The sequence below is a fragment of the Pteropus medius genome, unplaced genomic scaffold (genome assembly GCF_902729225.1).
Source record: "Pteropus medius unplaced genomic scaffold, Ma_sr-lr_union100, whole genome shotgun sequence".
NCBI lineage: Eukaryota > Metazoa > Chordata > Mammalia > Chiroptera > Pteropodidae > Pteropus > Pteropus medius.
The window spans coordinates 9,820,728-9,845,271 of NW_024347791.1; the positions used below are offsets into that span (position 1 = coordinate 9,820,728).

The 24,544-nt window shown below is 35.6% G+C and overlaps 1 protein-coding gene across 3 annotated transcripts in view; it reads left to right on the forward strand.

Annotated features, from left to right (window-relative positions):
• The first annotated feature begins 3,825 nt into the window (after positions 1-3,825).
• The window catches only part of BLTP3B (bridge-like lipid transfer protein family member 3B), a 71,323-nt gene continuing 50,604 nt past the window's right edge, over positions 3,826-24,544 (forward strand). Inside the window, exons 1-2 of one of the 3 annotated variants that reach the window (XM_039877999.1) lie at positions 3,826-4,128; positions 13,340-13,487. Coding sequence is in view for 2 of the 3 variants with exons in the window: in XM_039877998.1 (XP_039733932.1) it covers positions 4,085-4,128 (44 nt within the window). In the remaining variant the exon portion in view is untranslated. The remainder of the gene's footprint in view (positions 4,129-13,339; positions 13,488-24,544) is intronic. The other 2 variants (XM_039877998.1, XM_039878000.1) reach the window with 2 other exon arrangements.

The window sequence follows — 24,544 nt, forward strand, 5'->3', positions numbered from 1 at the left end:
TCTAGACATTTGACTCACTTCCTCTCCCCCTTCCTAAAATTAGGCGCTCCTCCTATGTGTTCCTGTAATGCTCAGGAACTCCTATACATCCTATAATAACTCCTATACATCATAATGGTTAAGAGAACGAATTTCGGATTGGAATCCGGACTCCGCCACAAAATGGCTGTGTCACTTCGAACGATGAAGATGATAATGATTAGTACTAACAGCGCTTAATACGTATGGGTAAAAGGATGTAAGAGCTTTACATATGTTGACTAATTTAATCTTTACAATTTATTAAATAGGTACAATTATTGTCTCTGAATTCAAATTCCTACCTCAGATCCTGGCTCTGCCACTAGATGGCTGGGACAGGTTAGTTAACCTCTCTACGCCTTAGTTTCCTCATCTGTATAATGGAATAATATTAATGACACACCCTTGCAGAATTGTTTTTAAGAGTAAACTATATGTCAAGTACTTGGTAGTTGTCACCATCATCATCATCATCCTTTTAATGTACGATCATTCAATGTTAACTCGCATAAATGGCAAACTTCTTGAATCAGGCACTCTGTTCTATTGGTGTCTATATCCCTTTGTATCGAAAAAGTAATTGAGTGTGCAAAATTATGTCCAATTTTAGTCCCTCTATTTTCTCTAATTTAATATTAAATCAATGATCCTGTACTACAAACATGTAAAGAATGTTTTATAAATCTTACATCATAGAGCAGCCACGGTTTCTATACATATCTTAACTTTTAAAACATGTTCTTTCAATCCTGTCTCTGCCCTTTCACATTTAAGTTTTTACAATTAAGTTTCTCTTTTTGCTTTCTTAATCAGGATCATTTTTGTTCTTTGCTTCAGCTATCATTAAACACTGATAAACCCTAAGGCAGAATTTCCACACCCACTGTAACCTGAATGTTTCTACTCAGATAACTTAAGATAATCTTAGAGGCAACAAATCCAAAACTGAATCTCATCCCCAATATTGTAATTCCACCTATATTACTTATCTCAGTTAGTGGCATGCCCCAAGATCTGCCCACTGCTCCAAGCTAGAAAACTCCACTCCCTTCAACTCAATCCTTGACTTAATCCGGAATCTGTCCTTGACCTTCTTTCATCTCCACTGCTACAGCCTTATCTCTCACCTGAAATAATGCCACTGACTTCACGACACCCTTCCTGCCTCTACTCTCTTCTCATTATGATCCATCCTCTGTACCGCCAGCATAATTATCAGTAAATATTTTTCTAAATCAGAAATCTGATCATCATCCTCCGATTCACTCACCATAGAAGTCTTCCATGGTTTGACATTGCCAATGAAATAATGTGTGTACATTTGCAGTCCCATCCCCCTTCAACACATTTACAGTGTGTTTTGGTAAACAACCAGATCTCCAGGAAATAAAAACCTGATTTATAGTGTTTACCACTGTCTGTGGTATATAAACACTGTCACAATGGCTGATTTCAAGCTATATTGAAGTCACCAAACACAGAACACAAAGTTAGAAAGAGACACACACAACTGGTTCTCATGAGCCAGTATAAGCCAGCTTCAGTAAAAGCTCTGACTCTATTCACTTCCCCTTCTCAAGTTTTAGCACAAATAATCTCAAGCAGTTAAGTACTACTTTTCAAATGTATATTTTGGTAATGTATAATTTTAAAGTGGTTAAAAACATGACTCTGCTATAAATACATAATGAACATGTGCAACATATTTAAGCAAGCTATATTAATGAGTAAATAGTTTTATACCTATCTTGTTTGTTCTTACATTAATGAGTTAATAAACCTTTGATGCATGTTCATTATATATTTGAACAAAAGTCATGTTTTTAACTTTTTGAAAATTTGATAAAAATAGCAATTAAAATGTAAATGAATTTAAAATGCTGAATTTATGGTGATTTTTGTGATATTTTGTCCTCTCAATCCAGGAATAGTAAAATTAAAATTATTACTATATATTTTTTTCAATAAAAAGTTGCTATAACTACAATTATTAACCTGTGGGATTTGTTGATATTTATTACTTTGAAAAGAAATCCTCATTCTGTTCTGGTGACATTAGTCCACTTGTCATTTAGAAGCCATGAACTTTGACACTTCTGTCCTTTTTCATAATTGTGTTTCATCTGTCTGAAACATCCTTTTCTGCCTAGTGAATTAATAATAACAGCTACAACTCTATTGTATCTGGAACTCTCTAAATACTTTACCTTCATTAGCTTGGTTAATCTTCACAACAACCTCATGAAGGTAAATACCACCACGAGGCTCAAGAAGTGCTTACCTTTGATCTCATAGGAAAAAAATGACATGCTTGCCTATGATCACACACCTAAAAATCTACAGGGCTAGGTTTCAAATCCAGGTCTTTGATTCCAGGGCCAGTTCTTTTAACACTTTAAGCTGACAGTCTTGTCTTTGAAAGAATATCTCCACTGTAAAGGTGTCTCTGACTTAATCAGATAGAATGAATCGCTCTTTCCTCTGTGTTCTCATAGTGCTTTGTTTTCAATTATGCTAATGATAACAGCATTTCTTGAAAGACTGACATATGTTAGGCACTCGTTTTATATGCATAATCTCAGTTAATCATCACAAAATTTAGAGTTAGATACCATTACTCCAGTAGTCATATGTGGTGAGGCTGAGATTAAATAACTTGCCCAAGTTTACACAGCTACAAAGTGGCTGAGTGAGCATTTGAACCAGTGTCTAATGACAGAGCTCCAAGTCTTAGCGCTAGCAATTTACCTTTCACACTAGGCTGTTCACTCTTTGATGGCAGGAACATGTTTGTTTTGGTTTGGGCAACCCTAGCTATTTGAATACTGCCTGGTTTACAGTACATGATAAATGTTAAGTGAGTAAATAGCCAACCATATTCATCTCCTTTCTCTTCTTCAAAAAGGACCAGGTCATTGAACTGTGTGTAAACTATCCCTTCTCCCCCACACATATCCACACATCTTCCGGATGCATCTCTCACAGGTAATGTAATTTCTTTTCCACTTTTAGACATCTCTGAAAAATGTTGGTTTCGGGCTAAGTGGGGGGCAGGCACAGAGCTGTAATAGTTCTCCCTGATATTTCAACAATTTCCTTCCTTTTTATAAAAATTTTCAAATGAAATTTTACATCCTTATTTCTTTAGCTACAACCTAGTGAGATGGGTATGGTTGGTATTATTAACTATTTTATAGATGATTAAACTGAGGCTAAAAGAAAGGAAATTATTTTCTCCAGGTTAACACAGCTAGAAAATACTTAGAGCCCTGACTTGAATTTAGGCCTTCTAATCCCCAGGTCCTGTGCTCTATCGGGGTACGTTGTTAACTTTTATTTCCCTTAGGATTGAAATCACCAGAGGAAACACTATATAGCATTTAGCCAGGGGAAAGCAGACTATCTTAGCAAAGGAGAAGAAACCGAAGCAAGAATACGAATAAAGCTGGGTAGGTAAAGAGAGCAAAGCAAGCAGAGAATTTTGTGGAGCAAATTCTGAGGAAATAAAAAAAGTAGGATGTGGAAGGAGACTCAGTGATGGAGACAGGAACCATATCAGAGGTGGGGAGGGAGAACTAAAGCCCAAGAAGGTTTGGGACTGGGAGTCTAAGCTCCCAATAGCGTTAGCGCAGCGCCGGACACGACCCGAGTTCATGACAAGCGTGGCGAGACAGCCTACCTTCCGCGTCCGCGGTGGGTGGGGCGCTGCGTTGCCACGCCCCGTCCAGCGCTCGCCCCGCCTCGAACACGCCCCCAGCACGCCCCACCCTCATACGGCCCCGCCCCGAACCCCTATCGCCCCCGCCCTCCCACAGGTCTCTTAGGTGATGCTGCAGCCAAGATGGCGCTGGCGGCGGCTTTGGTGGCCTGAACGAGATGCTCCGGGTCCTCCGCAGCAGCGGCGGCGGCGGCTGTGGCCTCGGCCAGGGCCTCAGGACTGTCCCCGGCGTGAGTGCCCAGGAGCCTCTCCTCCGGCCGGGTTAACCCGGACAAAGAGGAGACGGCCACAGAGGGAGGAGACAGTGAGGAAAGGAAAGCGCGCAGCACCTCCCGCCCTGGCACCATGGCTGGGCTCATCAAAAAACAGATCCTGAAACACCTTTCCAGGTCAGTGAGAGCCTCGGGCGTAGGGACTAGTCCACCTCCTCCCTAGCCGGCACTGGCTTCGGGGACGCCGGAGACTGGCAGCTGTGTGGGAGGCGACCCTTGGACTCCCCGCTCCAGTAGGGGCAGGGGTCGCGGCCCCAGATCTTGCGGCGCCTGTGTTGGCCTCACGAGTCAGCCCCTGGCCGGTTCTTCCCTGGACTGATTGTCCCCCGGCCTGCTCGTGGAGGAGCGTGGAGGAGCGTGGAGGGAGGCCAGGGGAGGCGGCGCACTGGGGTCGCCCCCAACGCAGAGTTCGGGGGCGTCCCGGGCACCCCCTCTTGGGCGGTCCTGCGTGGGGACCGGAGATGGCCTGTTGTTACCCAGGTGCCTGAGTTACGTGGTGGGATGAACCGGAGCTCGGTACTCGCCTCCACTCGGAGTGGAGCGGTTCCGTTAACCGAGAGCGTCTGGCGCAGTGTGGACTCCTAGGGCTGAGGCTTGTCTCCTTAGTGAAATGTTGTTAATTAACCTTGTTATTGTTCTGAATTCACCCCACCTCGCCGTTCCTGCTCCGATGCGTTCGAGGGTGTGCCTGTTTGCACAGTTAGGATTTGTCTTAGGTAAATAACCAGAGTTCCCAGCTTTGGCAAGTTCTTTCTGGAGTCGTTTTAGTCCCACGTCATTCTTACAAAACAGTTTTTTTTTTTTTTTTTTTTAAATCCAAGACCCATAAATTCAGGGAATCAACATCTTTGGTGATAAACCGAAGACTTGTCATTCTTTCCATTTCATAATGCGGTTTTAGTCAGAAACATGACTCAGTAAAGCTGGCAGTTCGTTGCTCCTGGCTTCTCCATATTTGTCTCAGGACACAGGCTAAATGTAGGATCTTGTTTCCAAGTTGTTAACACTAAATCCGAAATGCTTGGTTATGACTTTTTTTCTCTGTTATTTGTAAGTTAATGATTACTTTTAACTTATTTTAGGAAAAGACTTGGTTATAATGATATATTTATGTAATAAAGACAATTCTTGAATCTACAGATCATTGTATACCACAGGTTATATAGCGGGGAACAAAATCAATATTTCTGTGATTCAGCGAGTTTTTTCTCACTTATAACACTGAATAAGATATGACAGATTTTTATTTTATTTTATTATTTTTTTTTCAGGCGAGGCAACCCTTGGTTGACCTCACAGATTGCAAGGACCTTGTCAGTTTACAATCTCTTACTTTATTTTATTTTATTTTTTAATTTTTTAGGTCTACAGCACCTGGTGGTCTCCCATCCAAGTGCTAACCAGGCTCGACCTTGCTTAGTTTCAGAAATCAGACGGGATGGGGCTTGTTCAGGGTAGCATGGCTGTAGACTGACAGTTTTTTTTTAAAGCAAATTAAGTGGCATTTATGAATATATATTTCTTAATATCATTACTAATTGGAATGGTCCATATGAATAACTTGGAAGGTTTTATTTATAATTTATTTGTAAGGTCTGACTTATTAGATGTTCTCCAGCCTTTCTCATACTGAGTTCCACAAGAATATTCAGACCTACAGAAAATAATTTGACTGTCTATTTTGTCACTCTCCCAAGGACATTGGTACATAGCTAGCTCCATTCTAGATGCAAAGGGAGGAAAGTTAATCAGTGAGTGTCTTAGGGCATTAGAGTTTAATCTCTTGTAGAGCAGTTGAGAAGGTCTCAAAAATTAATAGCCTGGGTAAAGGCTTACTTCACAAAATAGACAACACCTACATATTCAGAATTCAGTCTTTAGGATTACTTTTTAGTCTGTATTATTTCCAGTCTCTATGTTGTAAATAGTAATGAAGTTTTATTTTTTTAGAGATAAGTTTTTGAAACACTTGAGCTTGTAGTTATTTCATATTTCAAAACTTAACTGAAGTGACTGAAGAGTATCAAATTTATGTTTTTGGTTAATATCTTAATCTTACTGCTATTGCTGTCATCTTTATGGTGTTATATATAAATCTAAAGGATGACAGATGAAACAAAGTGGGTGTTGTGATAAATAATAGTTATTCAAGTAGGGATAAACTTTTGAAATTATATGGAATAAGCTTAATTTTACAGATTTTTCCAGTGATAAAGACGTCTGGTTATATTGATATAATCATCTGGAATGCAGTTTAATACAATTTAACAGGAAATACTTAGATCCAATAATAGACATTTCATATAGCCAGAAGATGAAACCATGGCACCTTCTCAAAAGAGGCCTTACCTGACTGATCACACTTTTCTCGTACCATTTATCCTCATCTGATATATATATATATATTTATTTATTTGCTGTTTGTCTCTCTTCTCCACTTGATGTAGACTCCATGATGGCAGGGATTTTTGTTTTGAGTCTAGCATAATGTGCACTCACAACTATTTTTTGGAATGAATAGGTGAATGGCACCAATCAACTGACTCTTCCTCACATTGCCTTTTTTTTAACTGAGGCAAGACTGTATGCCACCAATATTATCACATTTTACCTGTGGTGTTAGGAAGCAATAGGCAATTGAATCATTGGCGTCTTGGAAAAGGACTAGAAAAGTGACTGTTTATATAGAGGATCTTCCGTAAGGAAGGCTATCTAGGAACCAACAGAAGGAAGAAAATGCTTACTCTGAGCCTTGTGATTGAAATATGGTAAAATTGTAAGATTAAAGTCAGTGTTACCCGAATATAGATGTTTGAGAAACTCGTATACTGGAAAAGTATGAAAGAGGAATTGTTCTTAAGAGATTACCAAATGCTTTGAATAAATGCTGAACTATCTTTGAGACCTGTAAATCTATATACTGTTCTCTGCCTAATTGTTGTTTAGTTTGTTTTCCAAGCAACTCTCATATTGTTAATAAACTTAGTTCCTATATTTGGAACTGATCTGAAACTGACTGGGAGTGAGTGAGTGAGAGCTTATGTGTGTGTACATCTCTGTAGTGGTGCAGTGGGGGTTGGAGTTGTTATATTTTAAGATGTGAAACAGGAAAGGAAGTTTTTGAAAAAGAAATTACCCTGATCTTTCATATTGTAACTGGCATAGAATATGCTTTGGAGGCTTTCCTAGGAGAGTGTTTTTTCACATGGGAATGGAAAATTCTAAAGAAAAGTTATAACAAATATAAGAAAGAAAGTAAGAGCAGGAGCTCCCTTTAAGCTCAAGGGCTCGAGGCCTTTCTGGGTGTGTGTACGTGCATGGTCAAGCCAAGGCAAAGAGGGGAAAAATAGAAGCTGGAAGATGGGAGTATATTTAAGCCAGGACCTGAAAAGAGGCAGGGAAGATACAAATGCTCCCTTTTCCCCTCCCCCCTTCCTCTTTGGCTCAAGGCATTCTGTGATGGCACAAGGATTACTGGGGAAATGGGAGTCGGCAAAACAGACAGACACCACACCTGAATGGAGTCTTCATACAGTTTAAAGCGGTGTTTGTTTCTCAACCAGGGGTGATTTTGCCCCTCCAGGGACATTTGGCAATGTCTGGAGACATTTCTAATTGTCACAACTTAGGAGTTGGGGGTGGAGTAAGGCTACCGGCATCTAGTGGGTAGATGCCAGGGATGTTGCTAAACATCCTACAATGCACAGCACAGTCTCCCACAACAAAATATCATTTGGTCAAAATGTCAATAATTTTGAGATTGAGAAACTGGTTTAAAGTGTACACATGTGTCAGTGATTGAACTAGGGTCACTGTGCTAGTTAAATTTATTTTGTCTGCAAACAACAAAAACTTGCTCTGTTTAACTTAGGTAAAAAGGTAAATGTAACAGAAAGCTATTGGGGTGGGTCACAGAATCCAGGGAAGGGCAGGACTGGCCAGTTCCTAAAACCTCATTGGAAGAGTTCTTGGACCGCCGCACTATTGACATTTTGGACAAGATAATTCTTTGTTGTGAAAGGCTGCTCTGTACATTGTAGGATGTTTAGCAACATCTCTAATCTCCACCCACTAGATGCCAACATCACTCCCACAGTCTTGACAATGAAAAATGTCTCCAGACCTTGCTAAATGTCCCCTGAGGGGGAAATCGCTCTTGGTTGAGGACCACTGCTTTAGGGTGCTGTCCCATCTCTCACAACTCCCAAGCTGTGATCTTTCCTGTCCAGTTTCAAATTCCTGGGAGAGAGATTCTGTGTGGCCCAGTTCTGTTTATTCGTGGATCAGTTAGCAATGGCAAAGGATTATACATACATCAAAATATGGTTATTGGGAGAACTAGTACTTTTGAGTCAGGCTTGTTGCTCCATTTGGTGTCTTTAATAGGCACTGAACTACATTTAGAGGCCCTCATTAGCTATGTTAAGGAAATTGAACTTTATCCCAGGAGGTGACTGCTAATAAAGAATTCTATCAAAAAGACAAGATTATTAGAGTTGCCTGGTTATCAGTTTGGTTTTTGAAGTCTAGGGTTCAGGAGCGATTGTCTGGGGTGGAAGTATACTGCAGAGGGGATCCAGTGAACTTACTGGATACTGTATTGGAAGGATATCAGTATCCCACAGAATTTATGGGAAGGTTAAAAGACCCAGACTTGGAAGGGGACTGGATCCAGGCAAACTCTAAGGATCTAGGTAGGAGAACTATTTGACATTCTCAACAAGACATTTCCTTAACTAAGGGGAAGGAACAAATAGAAAGAGAGAGTGGTCTGAGAAGATTGCTGAATATTTGGAATACTTGTTAAGGATATTAGGAAGGATTGAACACTTGCAGGATCTTGTGGCTAAATGGCAAAGTGATGGGAGAGTTTAAATTGCATCACAATATATTGATGGGATGGTTTAGGTTGCATAAGGAAGGAAGGGGAAGGGCAGCAGCTAATAGCCTGGGGAGGAAAAGAAAGAACCATCATAGGATTGGAAATTTTATCTAGGTAGAAGAGCAGCTGAGAAAAACAAATGAGAGGATTGGAAGCATTAGAGGTTTTGTCTGAAAGTGTCATGTTAAAGTTAAGATTTTGGAGGTGGAGTAGGCCTAGTTTAGGACAAGATATCAGATAAGGCCATGGAAGTGAATTGCTGAAGAAGTTAAGGTGTGTGTAGAGATAAATACTACTAGGTCTATAATCATTCCTGTACTGGACATTCTTAAAAGGAAATACAACATCGATTAGACTGTCAGAAATTCTTTTCTCAAATGATAATATTATAAAATGATAGGCTAATTATGTACATCTTTCATTTTCATGGTAAAGCTCAATAAATAATTTTTTGACAATTTATGTATACCAGGCTTGAGCACTTGGCATCAGAGGTACAAAGATGGGTAAATTATGGTCTCAGCTCTTGGGAAACTTCAGTGATTCCCATTCTGGAAAAAGAAGCATGAGTAGGATTAATGTAATCTATTTCTAGAACCATACTGCCATTGAAATTTGTGAGATTTGTTTTACTTGGATTAGGCAACTGGGAAAAGATTGAGTTAAATGTTACCTTTTAGGATTATAAATAAATTTATTATTATAAATTTGGAGATTTTTTAAAAGTAAGTTTTAGTTACTTACATTGACAGTATTATCTTAAAAATAATCTCCAATAATTTTGATTTCGACATTCAATATACTAGTTGTTTATTTAACAAATACTTACCGAATACTACTTTGTATCAGGTACTAGTCCATAGTGCTGGGGTAAAAATCTCTACCCTCAATGGAGTTTGCATTTTAATCAGAGGAGGGTGATAGTAAATAAATACATAAATGAAATACTTTGTATCAGTTTGTGGTACATGCTACTGAAAAAAATAACAAAGAGAGGGGATAGGAAGTGCAAGGAGATAGCAATGGGGTTTGTAATTTTAAATCTATTGATTCCAGAAGGCTTAATTGGGAAGGTGATATTTGAGAATAGATCCAAAAGAGGTGGTGGAAGCAGATGCAAAGATCCAGAAGTGGAAGCCTGTTATTTTTGAAATATATCCAGGCCATCAATATAGGTGAAGTGGAATGAGGAGTGGAGTAGAGGATGATGAGATCAAAGGCCAGATTTTGTGGGGCCTTGTAATGACTTGGCTTTTATCCGAATGAGATCGGAAGCCACTGGAAGGCTTAGAGCCAAGAGTCACTCTGCAGCCATGTAGGAAATAAATAATAGGAAGGCGAGCACAGAAACAGAAGCCCAGTTAAAAGTGTTAATTATCCAGAAGGGAAAGATATTGGCTTAGACCTAGGTGGATGCAGTGGAGTTGTTGAGATGTCAGATTTTAGATGTATTTTAAAGGTAGAGCCAGAGGATTTGCTGACCGATTAAATGTGATCGAGTGAGAAAGAGCAGTGATGGATGACTCCATAGTTTTGACATAAGCAGCTGGCAAGGTGGAGTTGCTGTTCACTAAGTTGGAGAAGACTGCTGGTGGGGCAGGCTTGTGGAAGATTAGGGGTTTGATTTTGGGTACATTAATTTGGATGCCTGTTAGGTATCTATGGAGATCTTTTTTATTTGTGAACTTATTTAGACTACATATTTTAGTCTGGCAATAATGTCAATGTTTTCTGTGTATTTATCCTTCGATTTATACAATACATAATTACAGCAGAATGAATTGTGAGTTGAATTTTAGGGGGTGTTTTTTGTTTTGTTTTGTTTTGTTTTGTTTTGTTTGTATGAAGTACACTATGTAGAGCCTCTGAAATCAAGTAGGTGACCATTTCTTTCACATTAATTTCCAAATATACCCTGTATTGATTTTTGCAAAAAAGTTATTTCAGGAGACTGATTTGAAAATTTTAGGTGAAAAGGGAGTTGGATGCTTGTTCCATTGGCTGTTGTAATATCACCTTCTTAGAATCAGAAGGGATTTGTTCCTGTCTATGAGAAGGAAATTATTAATACAGAAATTTGTCACTTGCCCAGGGTTAAGGTTTGACAGGTAGTGTTTAGTGATTAAGTCACTGATCCAGCACCCTTTTAATTTGATTTTTCTATTGCCTACTCAGGCTATTGTTCCCATCTAATGGCTTGACTTTCTTTTATTCAATTTTCAGCATTTCCCTTATTACTCTTATAGTATTTCATCATCCTGCTGCAGTATCCCTCAGGAGATTCTTTTATTACTTGAGAATCCCTTGATTCAGCAGTTCTTTGAAGTTGTGGAAGCATAATTTCTCCATTTGTTTTTACTTGCATGTTTTTTTTTTGCAATATTACTTTTTGCAATATTACACTTTGCCTTAATCCTACAGGTTCCAGTCTAAATATTTCCCTAATAAGTTGACCTCTTATTACTTATACATGTTTTAAATTTTGCATGTTATATTACTTAGGATGAGTAATTTTATGTATCTATTAAATATTGGTATTTCATCAATCGATATTAATGGCTGGAGCTCAGATTGAATGTAAGTTACAAGTAGAAGTCTTAATGACTATTTCCATGAGTGAACTATGAACAGTTATCATATCAAGACAAAGTTATTAAAGCAAAATTGAGAGTGAAGCAAATATGATTTAGGATATAGTAATTGTTTGATTTTACAGCGATTAGACTTACTGTTGGTCTGTCTGATAATTCACCGACTTATTTTGAGACTTCTAGACAAAATTCATGTTGTATATAAATTTTGAATCTCTATATTAGTCTATTCTTTAAGTCTTAATTTTAGTTATATGTATATATACTTTTTTCTACCCCAAAATACCATTAGGAGAGGGATCTCTGGCTTCTTTTTGCCACTGCTAGCATAGCATCAAGTTTTGGTTTCATTTTCTGTTGTCCGTTTTTAAACCTTTTATAACTTGATGGTTAAGAATTAATATTTAGTAATAGTGGAAAATTTAGAGATTTTAAAATTTGATAAAACTATGTTTTTAGGTATTAAATTGAGTTTCTGTTCCAAATTTTTCTTCTGCTGTGATGCTTTATCTATAAATGAAATGTACTATAAAAAGAGGCATCAAGAGGCATCCGTAATATGTAACATTTATCTATTTGCAACTTTAACAGAAGTAGAGTCAATGAGACAGAAGTAGTCTAAGTCTCAGAGAAACTCGTATAGAAATAATGAATTAAAAGCACACAAACGACAGCTTAGTGATATAAAATAGATAGTTATTAAATCTCTTTTGACTACAGCATGCATACCAAAGGAATATTTAAGGCAAGTATTTAGAGAAGTTAAGGGTAACTTAGGTCCTTCAAATTTGGCTGCAATTTTATTTTTCACTATTTTCCAGTACTACACTTCTCCTTTTTGTTTTTTTTACCCTTTTTTTTTTTTCAGCCATCTGCATCTCTTCATGACAGGGCATTCTCTCAGGCTTCATTTTACTTGTACATCTTCCATGGGCAACTTTAGGCTAGTCTTCATTGGTTGTCTTTATTTTGAACTTCTTTAAGTCTTAAAATATATTGTTTGTTTTATTAAAACAAAAGCTTCATGTTTATTCTGTAGATTGTCTTTAAAGGCAAATTCACCCTGATAGGCTTTGAATTTTGAGGACGGTGACTGTGCTTGTCTAGTTTGCCATTGTATCTTTAGCATCTGCCACAGTACTGTGGTACATAGTAGTTGTTCAGAAACATTATTAGTTGACTATACTACATTAGCTTTCATAGAATAAGTAGGGTATAAATTGGTTGCCCTGAATTCATTTTTGGCTGGTTTAAAAAGTTGACTTGTATCCAAAAAATTTAGATTAAAATGTTTTTTTTCTTTTTTCCCCTGATAAATGTTATAGTTATCCAATGTACTTTTGAGTATACAGATATAGTTTATTGCTGATCTCTCTTCGGTTTGTGGGTTAGTTTTCATAGGAAACTTTATCTTTCTCTTGGAAATGAAATGAGGATTATAGTTTTAACTGGGCCTTTTGGCAGTTAAATTGACAATTTGTGTTTGTAAATTGCTTGTCATTTAGAGTGCTTGTCCTAATTGGTTTTATTTAATGTTGAATTATACAGTTCAGTTTTTATAACTTTTGTACAATATAGCTATCTCATTTTTGTTAATTAGCATTTTAATATAAAATTTAAAAAATACATTTTAATAGAATAGTAGTAATTCCAGTGATAGAAGGAATGAGGAAATCATAAATGATTAATTTATCTTAGAATTTAAGCAGTGTTTGCTTTTAGTTAATCCAGTGTGAAATACAACTGTATTTTTAAAAAGTGAATCACAGCTAAAAATTTTTATATCATTCCTTTCCTCTTCCTTCCCTTAAACTTGCTCCCTTCTGTGTCCCCTGTGTACCCCCATTCCCTGCAGCGATCCCTGCTGGCTGTGGTGGAGATTGGTGTGCTGTGAATTTCATAATCACCCAAATGAGTACCAGAGGAGTCTAAGAAACCCTGGCAACTGACTACTTGCTTTCACCAGGAATAGGGACCTTTTGTCTGAAATTTCCTGCCCTCAGGTAATACTTCTATTCCCCATCGTTTTGTTTTCTCTCTATAAATGCAAACACTTATTATGCCCCACATAAAGATACTTAGAGAATAATTGCTAATTCTTAGTGTTTTAGTCAAATATTGATTTCATTTTTTATTTTTTAACTATGTAGCTTATAGGCTCATGCAATCACTTAGACTATCTTTTCAAATATATAAGGTTTGGCAATGTACTTAAAACCAGCTCTTCCTGATGTTGCCAAGAGAGTTTTATAACTTAGAGTCAGCTATTCAGAATAGCAATTAGCATTTGATCTACTCTTTAATGGGTAAGATTTCATAGTCTAATATAACTAATGACTTATGAAGGCTCTTTTGATAAAGGATATTTTAATCGGTTTGTCACTGGACTTAAGAGTTTATTTTGTGTATTTAATGTTAATCATAATCTTTATCAAAGAGATCGAAATAACTCATGAACAGCACTGAAAAGAGAATTCATTTTTGAAGACTATAAGGGCTCCCCACACCATTCTTCTCCTCTCTCCTGCCCCTTTTTAAAATTCATTATCAGAGAAAGCAATTATAAAACCAGATTCTTGTGGAAATGACACTGAATTTTTTTCAATTTAGGACTCAATGAAAAACCTAGAAACTCATGTCACTGAACATTTCTCATGCTTGGAAAATATATCCACATAAATACTTTGAACCTTTTCTAAAAGTCTAGTAAGACAGACATGAGCAGAATTGTACAACTCATTACATACTTACCCGAGGAGTAATGGGGCAGTTGATAAACTTGTTGGCCATATGTTAGCTAGCAGTTTTATAGATATGATGATGTATTGTTTTTCTCGTCTGCCTTGATTCCATGCTGTCTTTTGGGTATCTGGATCTCTACCACATTACTAAGAGAAAGATGACAAGCTTTAACCTTAGGTACACTATTAGTGAAACCACTAAGGTTCTCTGTAGAATATTGTAAGTTAAGGACTTATGTTGTTTATAATGTCATTCAGGGATGGTTCTGATTTTGTATAAACCTCTAGCAAATCCTCTGGAACTTTTGCTCCTGAAGTATTGTCATAACTGTAGTCTTTTGCTTTTTCCTAACTGTACCTCCTTAACATGTCTTTTTTTGGCCTGGTTTGTGCTTAGCGTATTGAAGATGAGGGGTTATCATTTTATTTTAAGTTTAAACCACAGCTATTCCTTCGTTTATTTAAGTCACCTACCAAGTTTAATTCCTTTTTCTTTACTTTTCATTTCAATCAATTATAATTCCTTTTTATTTAAATAACTCTTGAATTTATCTTCTTTCCCCTGAACCTAGCACATAGCAGACTACTTGTCACAAAGTAATATTTGAATAATAAGATTTGAATATTTCTGTTTTCACTACCCAGATCTAACTCATAATTTTTTTGTGTCAGTTGTAACTAAGTGTTCTCATTTCCTTCTGGTCTCATAGTCCTTTATTCCATCCTTGGCACTGTTACTAGAGAGAGCTTTCAAAAATGCTAATCATTTAATTCCTCAGTAGAAACCTTTTAATGGCTCATATTTAAGGTTTTTTCTTAAGTGTGTTTATAACAGTAGAATTTTTTTTTTTTTTGTCCACAGAAATAATAAATTGAACTTTATTGCATAGTATAGACAAAGTAGAGTTCCTCTACTTGAGTCAGTAATTAGGGGGCATCAGCTGTCATAGTCTTTCTTTTTTTATTTTTTCTCCCACCTGGGTTGAATTATAAGCAATCTTTTTTTTTTTTTTAATTGGCACCGTACTAATATGTAGGATGAAACCCACATTTCTTGACATGGGATAACAAGAGTCCTTCATAATTTGACTTCAGTTCATCTTTGAAGGCTTAGCATTCATTTCTTTCCAAACTATCTGTTGGCATTATACTTCATCTTTGCCTACTGTGTGTGATCTTGTAACCTTCAACATGCTGCTGCTCTGCTTGAAATGTCCTCCTCTGCTCTATTCACCTGGCAGAAACTTACTCTGAAAAGCAGCTCAAGTACTGCCTGCTTCTTGAAGCCTTCTCAAAGAAGTATTCTTTTTAATAGAATTGATCCCCTCTTCTTTTGTACCTCTATCTTATCGTATTCTCATTTTTATTGTAATATCTGTCACACAGTGCCTGGCACATATTAAGACCTTAATGTACTGTAATGATTTGTTTATGTGCTTGTCTCTAATGATAAACTGTGAGGTCTTTGAAAGCAGTTAAGTATGTCTTAATTATTTAAGTTACTCAGGAGCCTAATCAGAGCTCAGTTTTTGCCATGAGGGTATATGTATGTATAGTTGTGTCAGATCTACTAATGTTTCAACAAAATTCAGAAACCTAGATTTCAATGTATGGTCTACAAATCCAGGTTTTTTAAAACACTGCAGGCCAGACAAAACATATCTGTGGTAAAACAGCTCACAGGCTACCAATTTGCCACCTGTTCCATTCTTTAAATGTTTTCGTAGAAAAACTGGTTAGACAAGATTGGTTGATTTTCTTTACATACATATTGTAAAAATAACCAAGCCAAACAAACTCTGTAAATTGAGAATGCTCAAAAAAACCAAGATAATTCACTATGTGCATACCTTCTTTGATCCTTGTTCCATTAACGCTCTAGGTTTCATTAAAAATAATAATAACATTTATGCCATAAATATTTAATAAGCCTCACAAATTGACACTGAGAGCTCTTTGAGGGTGAAAATTGCCATATACTCCTATGTTGCCTAGTAAATGTTCAGTAAATATTGTTGAATTGAAAATTGATAGGTATGGTAATAGAATGGTAATTGATCTTAAAATATCTTTTAAGTCAAATTGTACAAATTTGATAATAGTTTGGGGGTTCAGCCTTGGTGTGACCTCGAACAGTTGACCTAACCCCTCTGGGCTTCACATTCTCTACTATAAAATAAGGACTTTGGATTAGAGGAACTTTTTAGATGCTAAAATTCTGAAAGTATTTGATATTCTTTACTAGTATGAGGGCTGCCTGTGGCTCAGTTTTTTTTTTTTTTTTTTTTAACTTGGCTTAAAATCGTTTCTAATATGTTTGGATGACAAATGTAATGGTATAGTTTTCAAAAATCCATGGTTCAGATACCTTAAAAAATCTTATTCCTGTGTATTTTATTGAGTTAACTAGTTTATTCTCTTTTATTGAGGTATATATACACCTACATATATAGGTGTGTATGTATGTATATATCAAGGTATGTTCATGATAAATTACCCTTTTGAGGAGAGAATTCCCAATATACAGAGTTTGTTTAGCTTAATTATTTTTGAGATAAGCAAGTAAAGAAAATCAACTAAGCTTTGGTTGTTGGGAGCTCTTTATTTGGCTCCTGTGTTCCTTTTATCGATTTTATTTTTTATACTGGTCTTATATCCTGTAACCTGCTAAACTCATTTATTAGTTCTGGAAGCTTTTTCTTTTTCACTCTCTCTTTTTTTTTTTTTAAGATTCTGTAGGTCTTCTCCATAGATAGTTATATTGTTTGGGGAAAAAGACAGTTTTACTTCTTTTCCAAACTTTCTTTTATTTTTTTTTCTTGCCTTTTTGTGTTGGCTAGAACCTCTATACAATGTTACATAGAAGTGGTAAGAGCAGACATCCTTGCTTTGTCCTTGTCTTAGTGGAAAAGCAATTTAGTCTGTCATTGTTAAGTGTGATTTTAGCTGTAGGGTTTTCATAGATGGCCTTTGTAGTTTTGGGGAAGTTCTCTTCTGTTCCTAATTTGAGAGTTATTTTTCCATGCATGTTGTTGATTTTTGTCAAATGCTTTTTTATGCCTCTATTGAGATCATCGTGTGAGTTTACTTTTAATATGGTGCATTACATTAGTTGATTTTTGAATGTTAAACCAGCCTTCATTCCTTGAATAAGTACTTGGTCATGATGTATTATACTTTTTATATATTGTTTATCGTAGTGGGTTATAGCTTGCCTTATGAAATTAGTATAGCAGGTTGCAGTCACCATTTTGAATGAAATAGACTAGAAAATATCAGACCGTATTAAACTATTGCTTCATGAAATTTTTTTTGTCCATTGTGTGTGTACTAGATTGTAACATAAAGTATATTTCTTGACCTAACACATAAACATTTTTAAAAAATAACAACCTGAAGATAATAAGGCATAGAGTAGGGCAAGAAAGCAGCTAGCTCTGAGAGAGGGGTGCCAGATTAAAGGAGGTACAACTTGGGCAAAAAAAATGGTGTTGGGTAAGGGAAGAAATGAGAAATATGGGTTTCTTTAGAAAAGCCTCATCACTTTCTGATTTTGATTGAATGAATTTTTCTGGCTGCATGATGAAGCCCATGGACTGTGAAAGGATGTAATTAGTTGCAGATTAATAATAACTTAATGTTCTTAGCCAAAGGACTTGGCAGTCTATCAGATTTTGAGAAGTCTCGCCAAGAACATCCTCTCTTGTATAACTTTAACATGTGGTCTTAAGGTACTTTTCTCGAAATATTGTTTTGAATAAAATCAAGCAGAAGCTGTTAAATTTGCTTATACAAAGATATTGGTTCTTGTAATATCTCTTCAATATGGAGAATTTAATCCTTGTGGGAGTACACAGACTTGAGATACTAGTTAGTGATTTCAGTTATTAATTCATTTCAAGGGTATTGGAGTTGAACTCAGTCGGAGAGAATGGAACGTGGTGGGGGAATAATCTTTACGGTACCTTTAAGTTTTAAAATAGTAGATTTGTGTTTGTCTCTCAGTTGTACTCCTTTATTATTTGTCAGCTTGATCCTAAGGTAGTGCCTTAGTTTCAGATTTTGAAGAAAAGAATCTGATTAAGCAGCCTAGAAGCCTTGTCAACCTCGAGATCAATAAGCTTTTATCCAAGGAAATATGTTTAAATGTCTTAGATTTGCACCTTTTCTCCGGTTATAGCCTTTCTCTGGGAAGATAGAATCACTAGTAATTGGGCAGCCACCTAAGAGGTGTCTGTTTATTAATAACGAGTTAATTTAATTAAATAACTTAAAAATCAAATTCTGGTATTGAAATAATTTATTTTCCAGATGGTTAAAATTAATCCTGTTTCTTTAGGGCATTGGTTCTTAGCCTTTTTGATGTCTAAAACTCTCTTTTGATGATACAATAAAATATCTTACACCCCTTGAAACCCATCCACAAACTTTAAGAATGCCTACTTTAAGTTTTTTAAACAATTTAACATACGTTGTTAAGTTCTCTGTAAAATCTAGTTGTTCATGTTATCGCATGAAATATCATAGAATAAGGATGAATCTTTCTAATTACAGCTATTATTTGAGAAAAATATTATCAAGTAGCAGAGCCTATTCTTAAGTTTAGAAAAATAGTAGGTAATAATGTGAATCTCGAACATGTACAGTGACAGGAACCGTAAACATTTTACGGACAAAGTAAATAATTCAAGAAATGCATATTTGCTGGTGAGGTTTTAAAAGAATGTTCCAGAAGTTTATTATATGAATGCAAAGAGGTAAATATGAAAGGAGGTAGGTTAACTATGTCAGAAAAGGGTTTTTATAAACTATGTTCTAAGATTCTTTTTAGCCTCTAGGATTCTACCCTCAGTTATTATATTTAACCTGGAGATGATTCATTTCACAAATCTGTGTCAGGTTGCTTTAGCAAATAAAACAACTGTATGATCTTTGTTTTTATGATGTAGCTATAAAATGAATCTGATGAAAGTTCAATTAAATTATGACTAAAATTTATAGTAATATCATATAAAATATATATCTTTCTGAATTATGATCTACTACAAACCTAGTGTTTTGTCAAGCTAAAATTTTTTTTAGAAAATTTTGGTCACTGGTTATGTAATGTCTCTGTATTATTCACATTCCAATTTAACTAGTATCTTAATAATAGCTACTCTAACACTCACCGAGTTTTCCTATGTGTCAGGGACAGTTCCTAGCATTTTATATGTTCTAATTCACTTAATACTGAGAACAGCCCTATGAGGCAGGTATTATTATCCTCATTTTACAGGCAAAGAAATTGAGGCTTAGAGAGGTTGAGTGGTAAGTGGTATTTTTCTTGCAAAGCTGGGATTCTTGATTTCTCATACATTTATGCTGTGTTCTCTTAAGCAAATTATAAGCCTTGATTATATGGACTTAGCTTTCTTTGTTTTGCCCTAAATGTTTACTTAGCACAGTGCTTTGTACATAATTTAGACTTTAATAATTATGTATTGACTGTAAAATATAGAAATTAAACCCGTTCTTTCCATTTGCCTGGAAAATTTATTCCTCTAATTAGCTGTTTTTGTTGTAAATACTGAAAAAACTAGTAAACTTATTTTCATGTATTATGTGCAGTTAAGGAAGATTATGGATAAAATGGAAGCTTGTTTTTATATTTTAAGTATGTTTTAAAAATTGTTACATTGTTAAAAATATGAGAAAGTTAACCATTGAAAAATATACATTCACATTAAAATTTATTTTATATGGTACTAATGTTAGGATAAAGAACACATTTATTTTAAAATAAACTTCTTTGCATGCCATAATATACGTAGTAATGAAACATTAGTCTATGTCCTGAATTTTAAAAATAAAAATATCAGTAAGAGTTGCGCCATTTTTATCTTTATTATGTGATATGACTTCTGTGCAGTAGTTGTAACTTTGACATATTGAGGTCAATCAGCTTTTTCTCTTATTCGTGTCTTGAGTCTTTCTTAAAATATCTACTTGGGTTTTATATAGATTTCATGCTTCCATTCTCCCCACCACCCTCATCTCCACCAGATAAATAATTATTCAGAGTATAATTCATTGACATAGATTTCTACCATTTTTTAAAGTTCAGCTTTGAAATGGTTATATAACTTTTTAGAGCTTTAAATAGTTCTTTAGAGAGCTGAAATGGTTTATTTCAGATAACAATTTATTTTCTTTAGGATCAGGCCCAGTATCATAACCCTTCTCAATTATAATATTTAAAAGAGTAATACAGTTATCTGGGGACTCTGAATGGCAATTCAGTCCAAAGAGCCCGCAGTAACACTTGGAAAAAGCATAGGTCGACATACAGCTTTTCCATGCAATAATGCTCTTTTGTGAGCATTCTTCCCTTCGCTTGCCTAGTATACACTTAGTGAAAGCCTGCTTTTCCTATATCAATTAAATTATGACAAATTTGGGAAACATTTGTGCAAACTGAAAGATATGTTAGTTAAAGTCTAACATATGAATAATAGAAATAAATAATTCGATATATATACTCCCACCTTTCTAAGAGCTGTGAATATGTTACCAATATATCTTCAGCTTTCTATTTAAAATATTTTAACCGATCAGCCATATTAATATATTTTCAAGATTAGCTCCATAGCTCAGCAATTTTAAAATCCTCTTTGAATAATCATGAACTTTTGATATTGCTCCAATTAGAACTATAATCAGTGTGTTAATACTTTAAATAGAAAGAGAGATGGAGAAAGAGAAATCTTAATTGGATATTTGTTTTGTATGAGATGCTTTATATATTATTTTTAACCCTCACTAAAATCTTTTGAGGTTGGTGTTATTTTCTGCATTTTACAGATGAGCACATTGAGACAGAGTGGTATGACAGTAAGTGGCTACATTGGAATTTACACCACCTGACGTTAAGACCCACACTCTATGCAGATGTTATTCCTTTGGTATGAACTAATTTGAAGATAGAATTTCTTGTGAATGACATATACTTTAATCTTTCCATCTTTCACTTTTACTCATCAGTCCTGTCTTTTAGGGTTTCTGTTGAACTTTTGTCTTTGTAAAAGTAATATTTGCTCCTTATACACTTAAACATACAGAAATGTATAAAACTGAAGAAATAAATCTAAAATCTCACCAGCTATAGGTGCTCTTGATATTTGAGATCTTATGATGCATTTTTTTTTTATAATTGAAATCACAGTGTATAATTTCAAACATTGAATTTCCACTGGATATTTTTTATATGATTGGGGAAATATATTACTTGATATGTATATCTCATAATTATCATAATATAGCACAATTTAAAGGGATTACCCCGTTTTGGACATTTAGCTGCTTTCACTTTTTTCCCTTTGTAAATGTCATTGAGTAGAACATTCTTGTACATACTCAACCAAGATGTTGCCTGATTTCTCCACTAACCACCCCCCTCCCATATGCAAACACACAAATTCCACCCTGGCCAACACTACAGATATATAATCAGATGTTGTGTTTATGAGTTACTCAGATCTGTCTTTTTCTGAAATCTGTCCTTATGTCTGTCCTTCCTGTCTTCTCCGTGAGTAAAGTTGCAGTATTTTTGAAGTACAGTTAGGTTCATTTGTTTCAGTTTGCTTTCAGTTTTAGGTGTTCCCCTCTTCTCATTCTTGTTTTATTTTATTTTTTACATATACGGAGTATTAACTTGCTTTCTGAAGTCAAAACTGTTCAAAGACAACCCCTCCTTTTGTGTACTCTATCTGCTGTCTTACAATCAATGATTTTTTAAAATTTTCTTTTATTTATTTTTTTATTAAATTCATTGGGGTAACATTGGTTAATATAATTATATAATTTTCAGGTGTACATTATAATTTGACATCTGCATATTCGATTGTATGTTTACCACCCAAAGTCCAGTTTCCTTCAGCTACCATATGTTTGATCCCTTTTACCCACTTCACCCTCCTCCTATCTCCCTAAATTTGACTTCCTTTACTCTATCTACCTCCTAGCTCCTCCTTCACCCCCTACCCTCTGGTAACCACTAGTCTATAGTCCATGTCCATGAGTCTCTGCCCTGTTCATTTGGTGCTTTTAGGTTTAAATCCCACATATAAGTGATACCATGTGACTTTCAACTTTTTCTGTCTGACTTATTTCGCTTAGTATGATTATTTCAAGGTCCATTCATGTCGTTGCAAATATATTTCATCTCTTCTTATGGCTGAATAATATTCCATTGTATATATGTACCACAGTTTCTTTAGCCAGTCATCTATCGTAGGACACTTAGGTTGCTTCCATGTCCTGACCACAGTGAATAATGCTGCTATGAACATTGGTGTGCAAATATCTTTACAGATATGAGTTTTCAAGTCTTTGGTGTAAATACCCAGTAGAGGGATTGCTGAATCATATGGTAGATCAATTCTTAGTTTTTTGAGGAACCTCCATACTGTTTTCCATAGTGGCTGTACAAATTTGCAGTCCCACCAGCAGTATATGAATGTTCCTTTTTCTCCACATTCTCTCCAACATTTGTTATTACTTGTTCTGTTGATTATAGCTATTCTAACAAGTGTGAGATGGTATCTCATTGTGGTTTTGATTGACATTTCCCTAATAGCTAGCGATGTTGAGCATCTTTTTATATATTTGTTGGCCAAATGTATGTCCTCTAGGGAAAAGTGTCTGTCTGTTCAGGTCCTCCGCCCATTTTTTGATTGGATCATTTGATTTTTGTTGTTATTGAGTCATGTGAGTTCTTTGTATATTTTGGATATTAGGCTCTTATCGGAGGTGTTGTTTGCAAATATAATTTCCCATTTGGATGGTTGTCTCTTTACCTTTATGACAGTTTCTTTTGCTGAGCAGAAGCTTTTTGATGTGGTCCCATTCATTTATTTTAGCTTTTACTTCCCTTGCCTTTGAGGTCAAATTCATAAAATCCTCTTTAAGTCCAAGGTTCTTTAGTTTAGTTCCTATGTTTTCTTCTATGCATTTTATTGTTTCAGGTCTTATATTCAGGTCCTTAATCCATTTTGAGTTAATTTTGACATGTGGTGATAGACAACCGTCTAGTTTCATTCTTTTGCAGGTGGACTTCTGGTTTTCCCAGCACTGTTTATTGAAGAGGCTTTCCTTTCTCCACTGCATGTTTTTGGATTTTTGTCGAAAATTATTTGCCCATATAAATATGGGTTTACTTCTGGACTCTCGATGCTGTTCCACCGGTCCGTGTGTCTGTTTTTCTGCTAATACCATGCCGTTTTGATTACTGTCACTTTGTAGTATAATTTGAAGTCGGGCAGAGTGATGCATCCAGCCTCATTCTTTTTTCTCAGGACGGCTTTGGCAATTCGGGTTCTTTTGTGCTTCTATGCAAATCTGATGATTTTTTTGTTCGATTTCTTTAAAAAATGCTGATGGGATTTTGATAGGGATTGCATTAAATCTGTATAGTGCTTTAGGTAATATGGTTATTTTAACTATGTTGAATCTTCCAATCCAAGAACACAGAATATCTTTCCATTTCTTTGTATCTTCTTCGATTTCTTTTAATAGGGTCTTGTAGTTTTTGTTAAATAGGTCCTTCACATGTTTCGTTAAATTTATTCCTAGGTGTTTTATTCTTTTTGTTGCAATTGCAAAAGGAATTATTTTTTCCACTTCTTTTTCTGACACCGCATTATTAGAGTATAGGAACGCTATGGATTTTTGAATGTTGATTTTGTATCCAGAAACTTTACTGTATTTGCTTTTTGTTTCTAGTAGTGTTCTAGTAGTGCATTTGCTAGGACCTCTAATATTATATTGAATAACAATGATGATAGTGGATAGCCTTTCCTTGTTCCTGATCTTAGAGAGAAGGTTTTAGTTTTTCACCATTAAGTATAATGTTGGCTAAGGGTTTGTCACATATGGACTTTATTATGTTAAGGTACTTTCCTTCTATACTGATTTTGTTAAGTGTTTTGATCATAAATAGGTGCTGTATCTTGTTGAAGGCTTTTTCTGCATCTATTGATATGATCATATAATTCTTATTTTTTCATTTGTTTCTGTGGTGTATCACATTAATCAATTTGCATATGTTGAACTATCCTTGTGCCCTTTGGATGAAGCCTACTTGATCGTGGTGTATAATCTTTTTAATATGTTGCTGTATTCGGTTCGCTAGTATCTTTTTTAGGATTTTTGCATCTGTGTTCATGAGAGATATTGGTCTATAGTTGTGTGTGTGTGTGTGTTATCCTTACCAGGTTTTGGTATCAGAGTAATATTGGGCTCATAAAATGAGTTGGGAAGTATTATCTCCTCTTCGATTT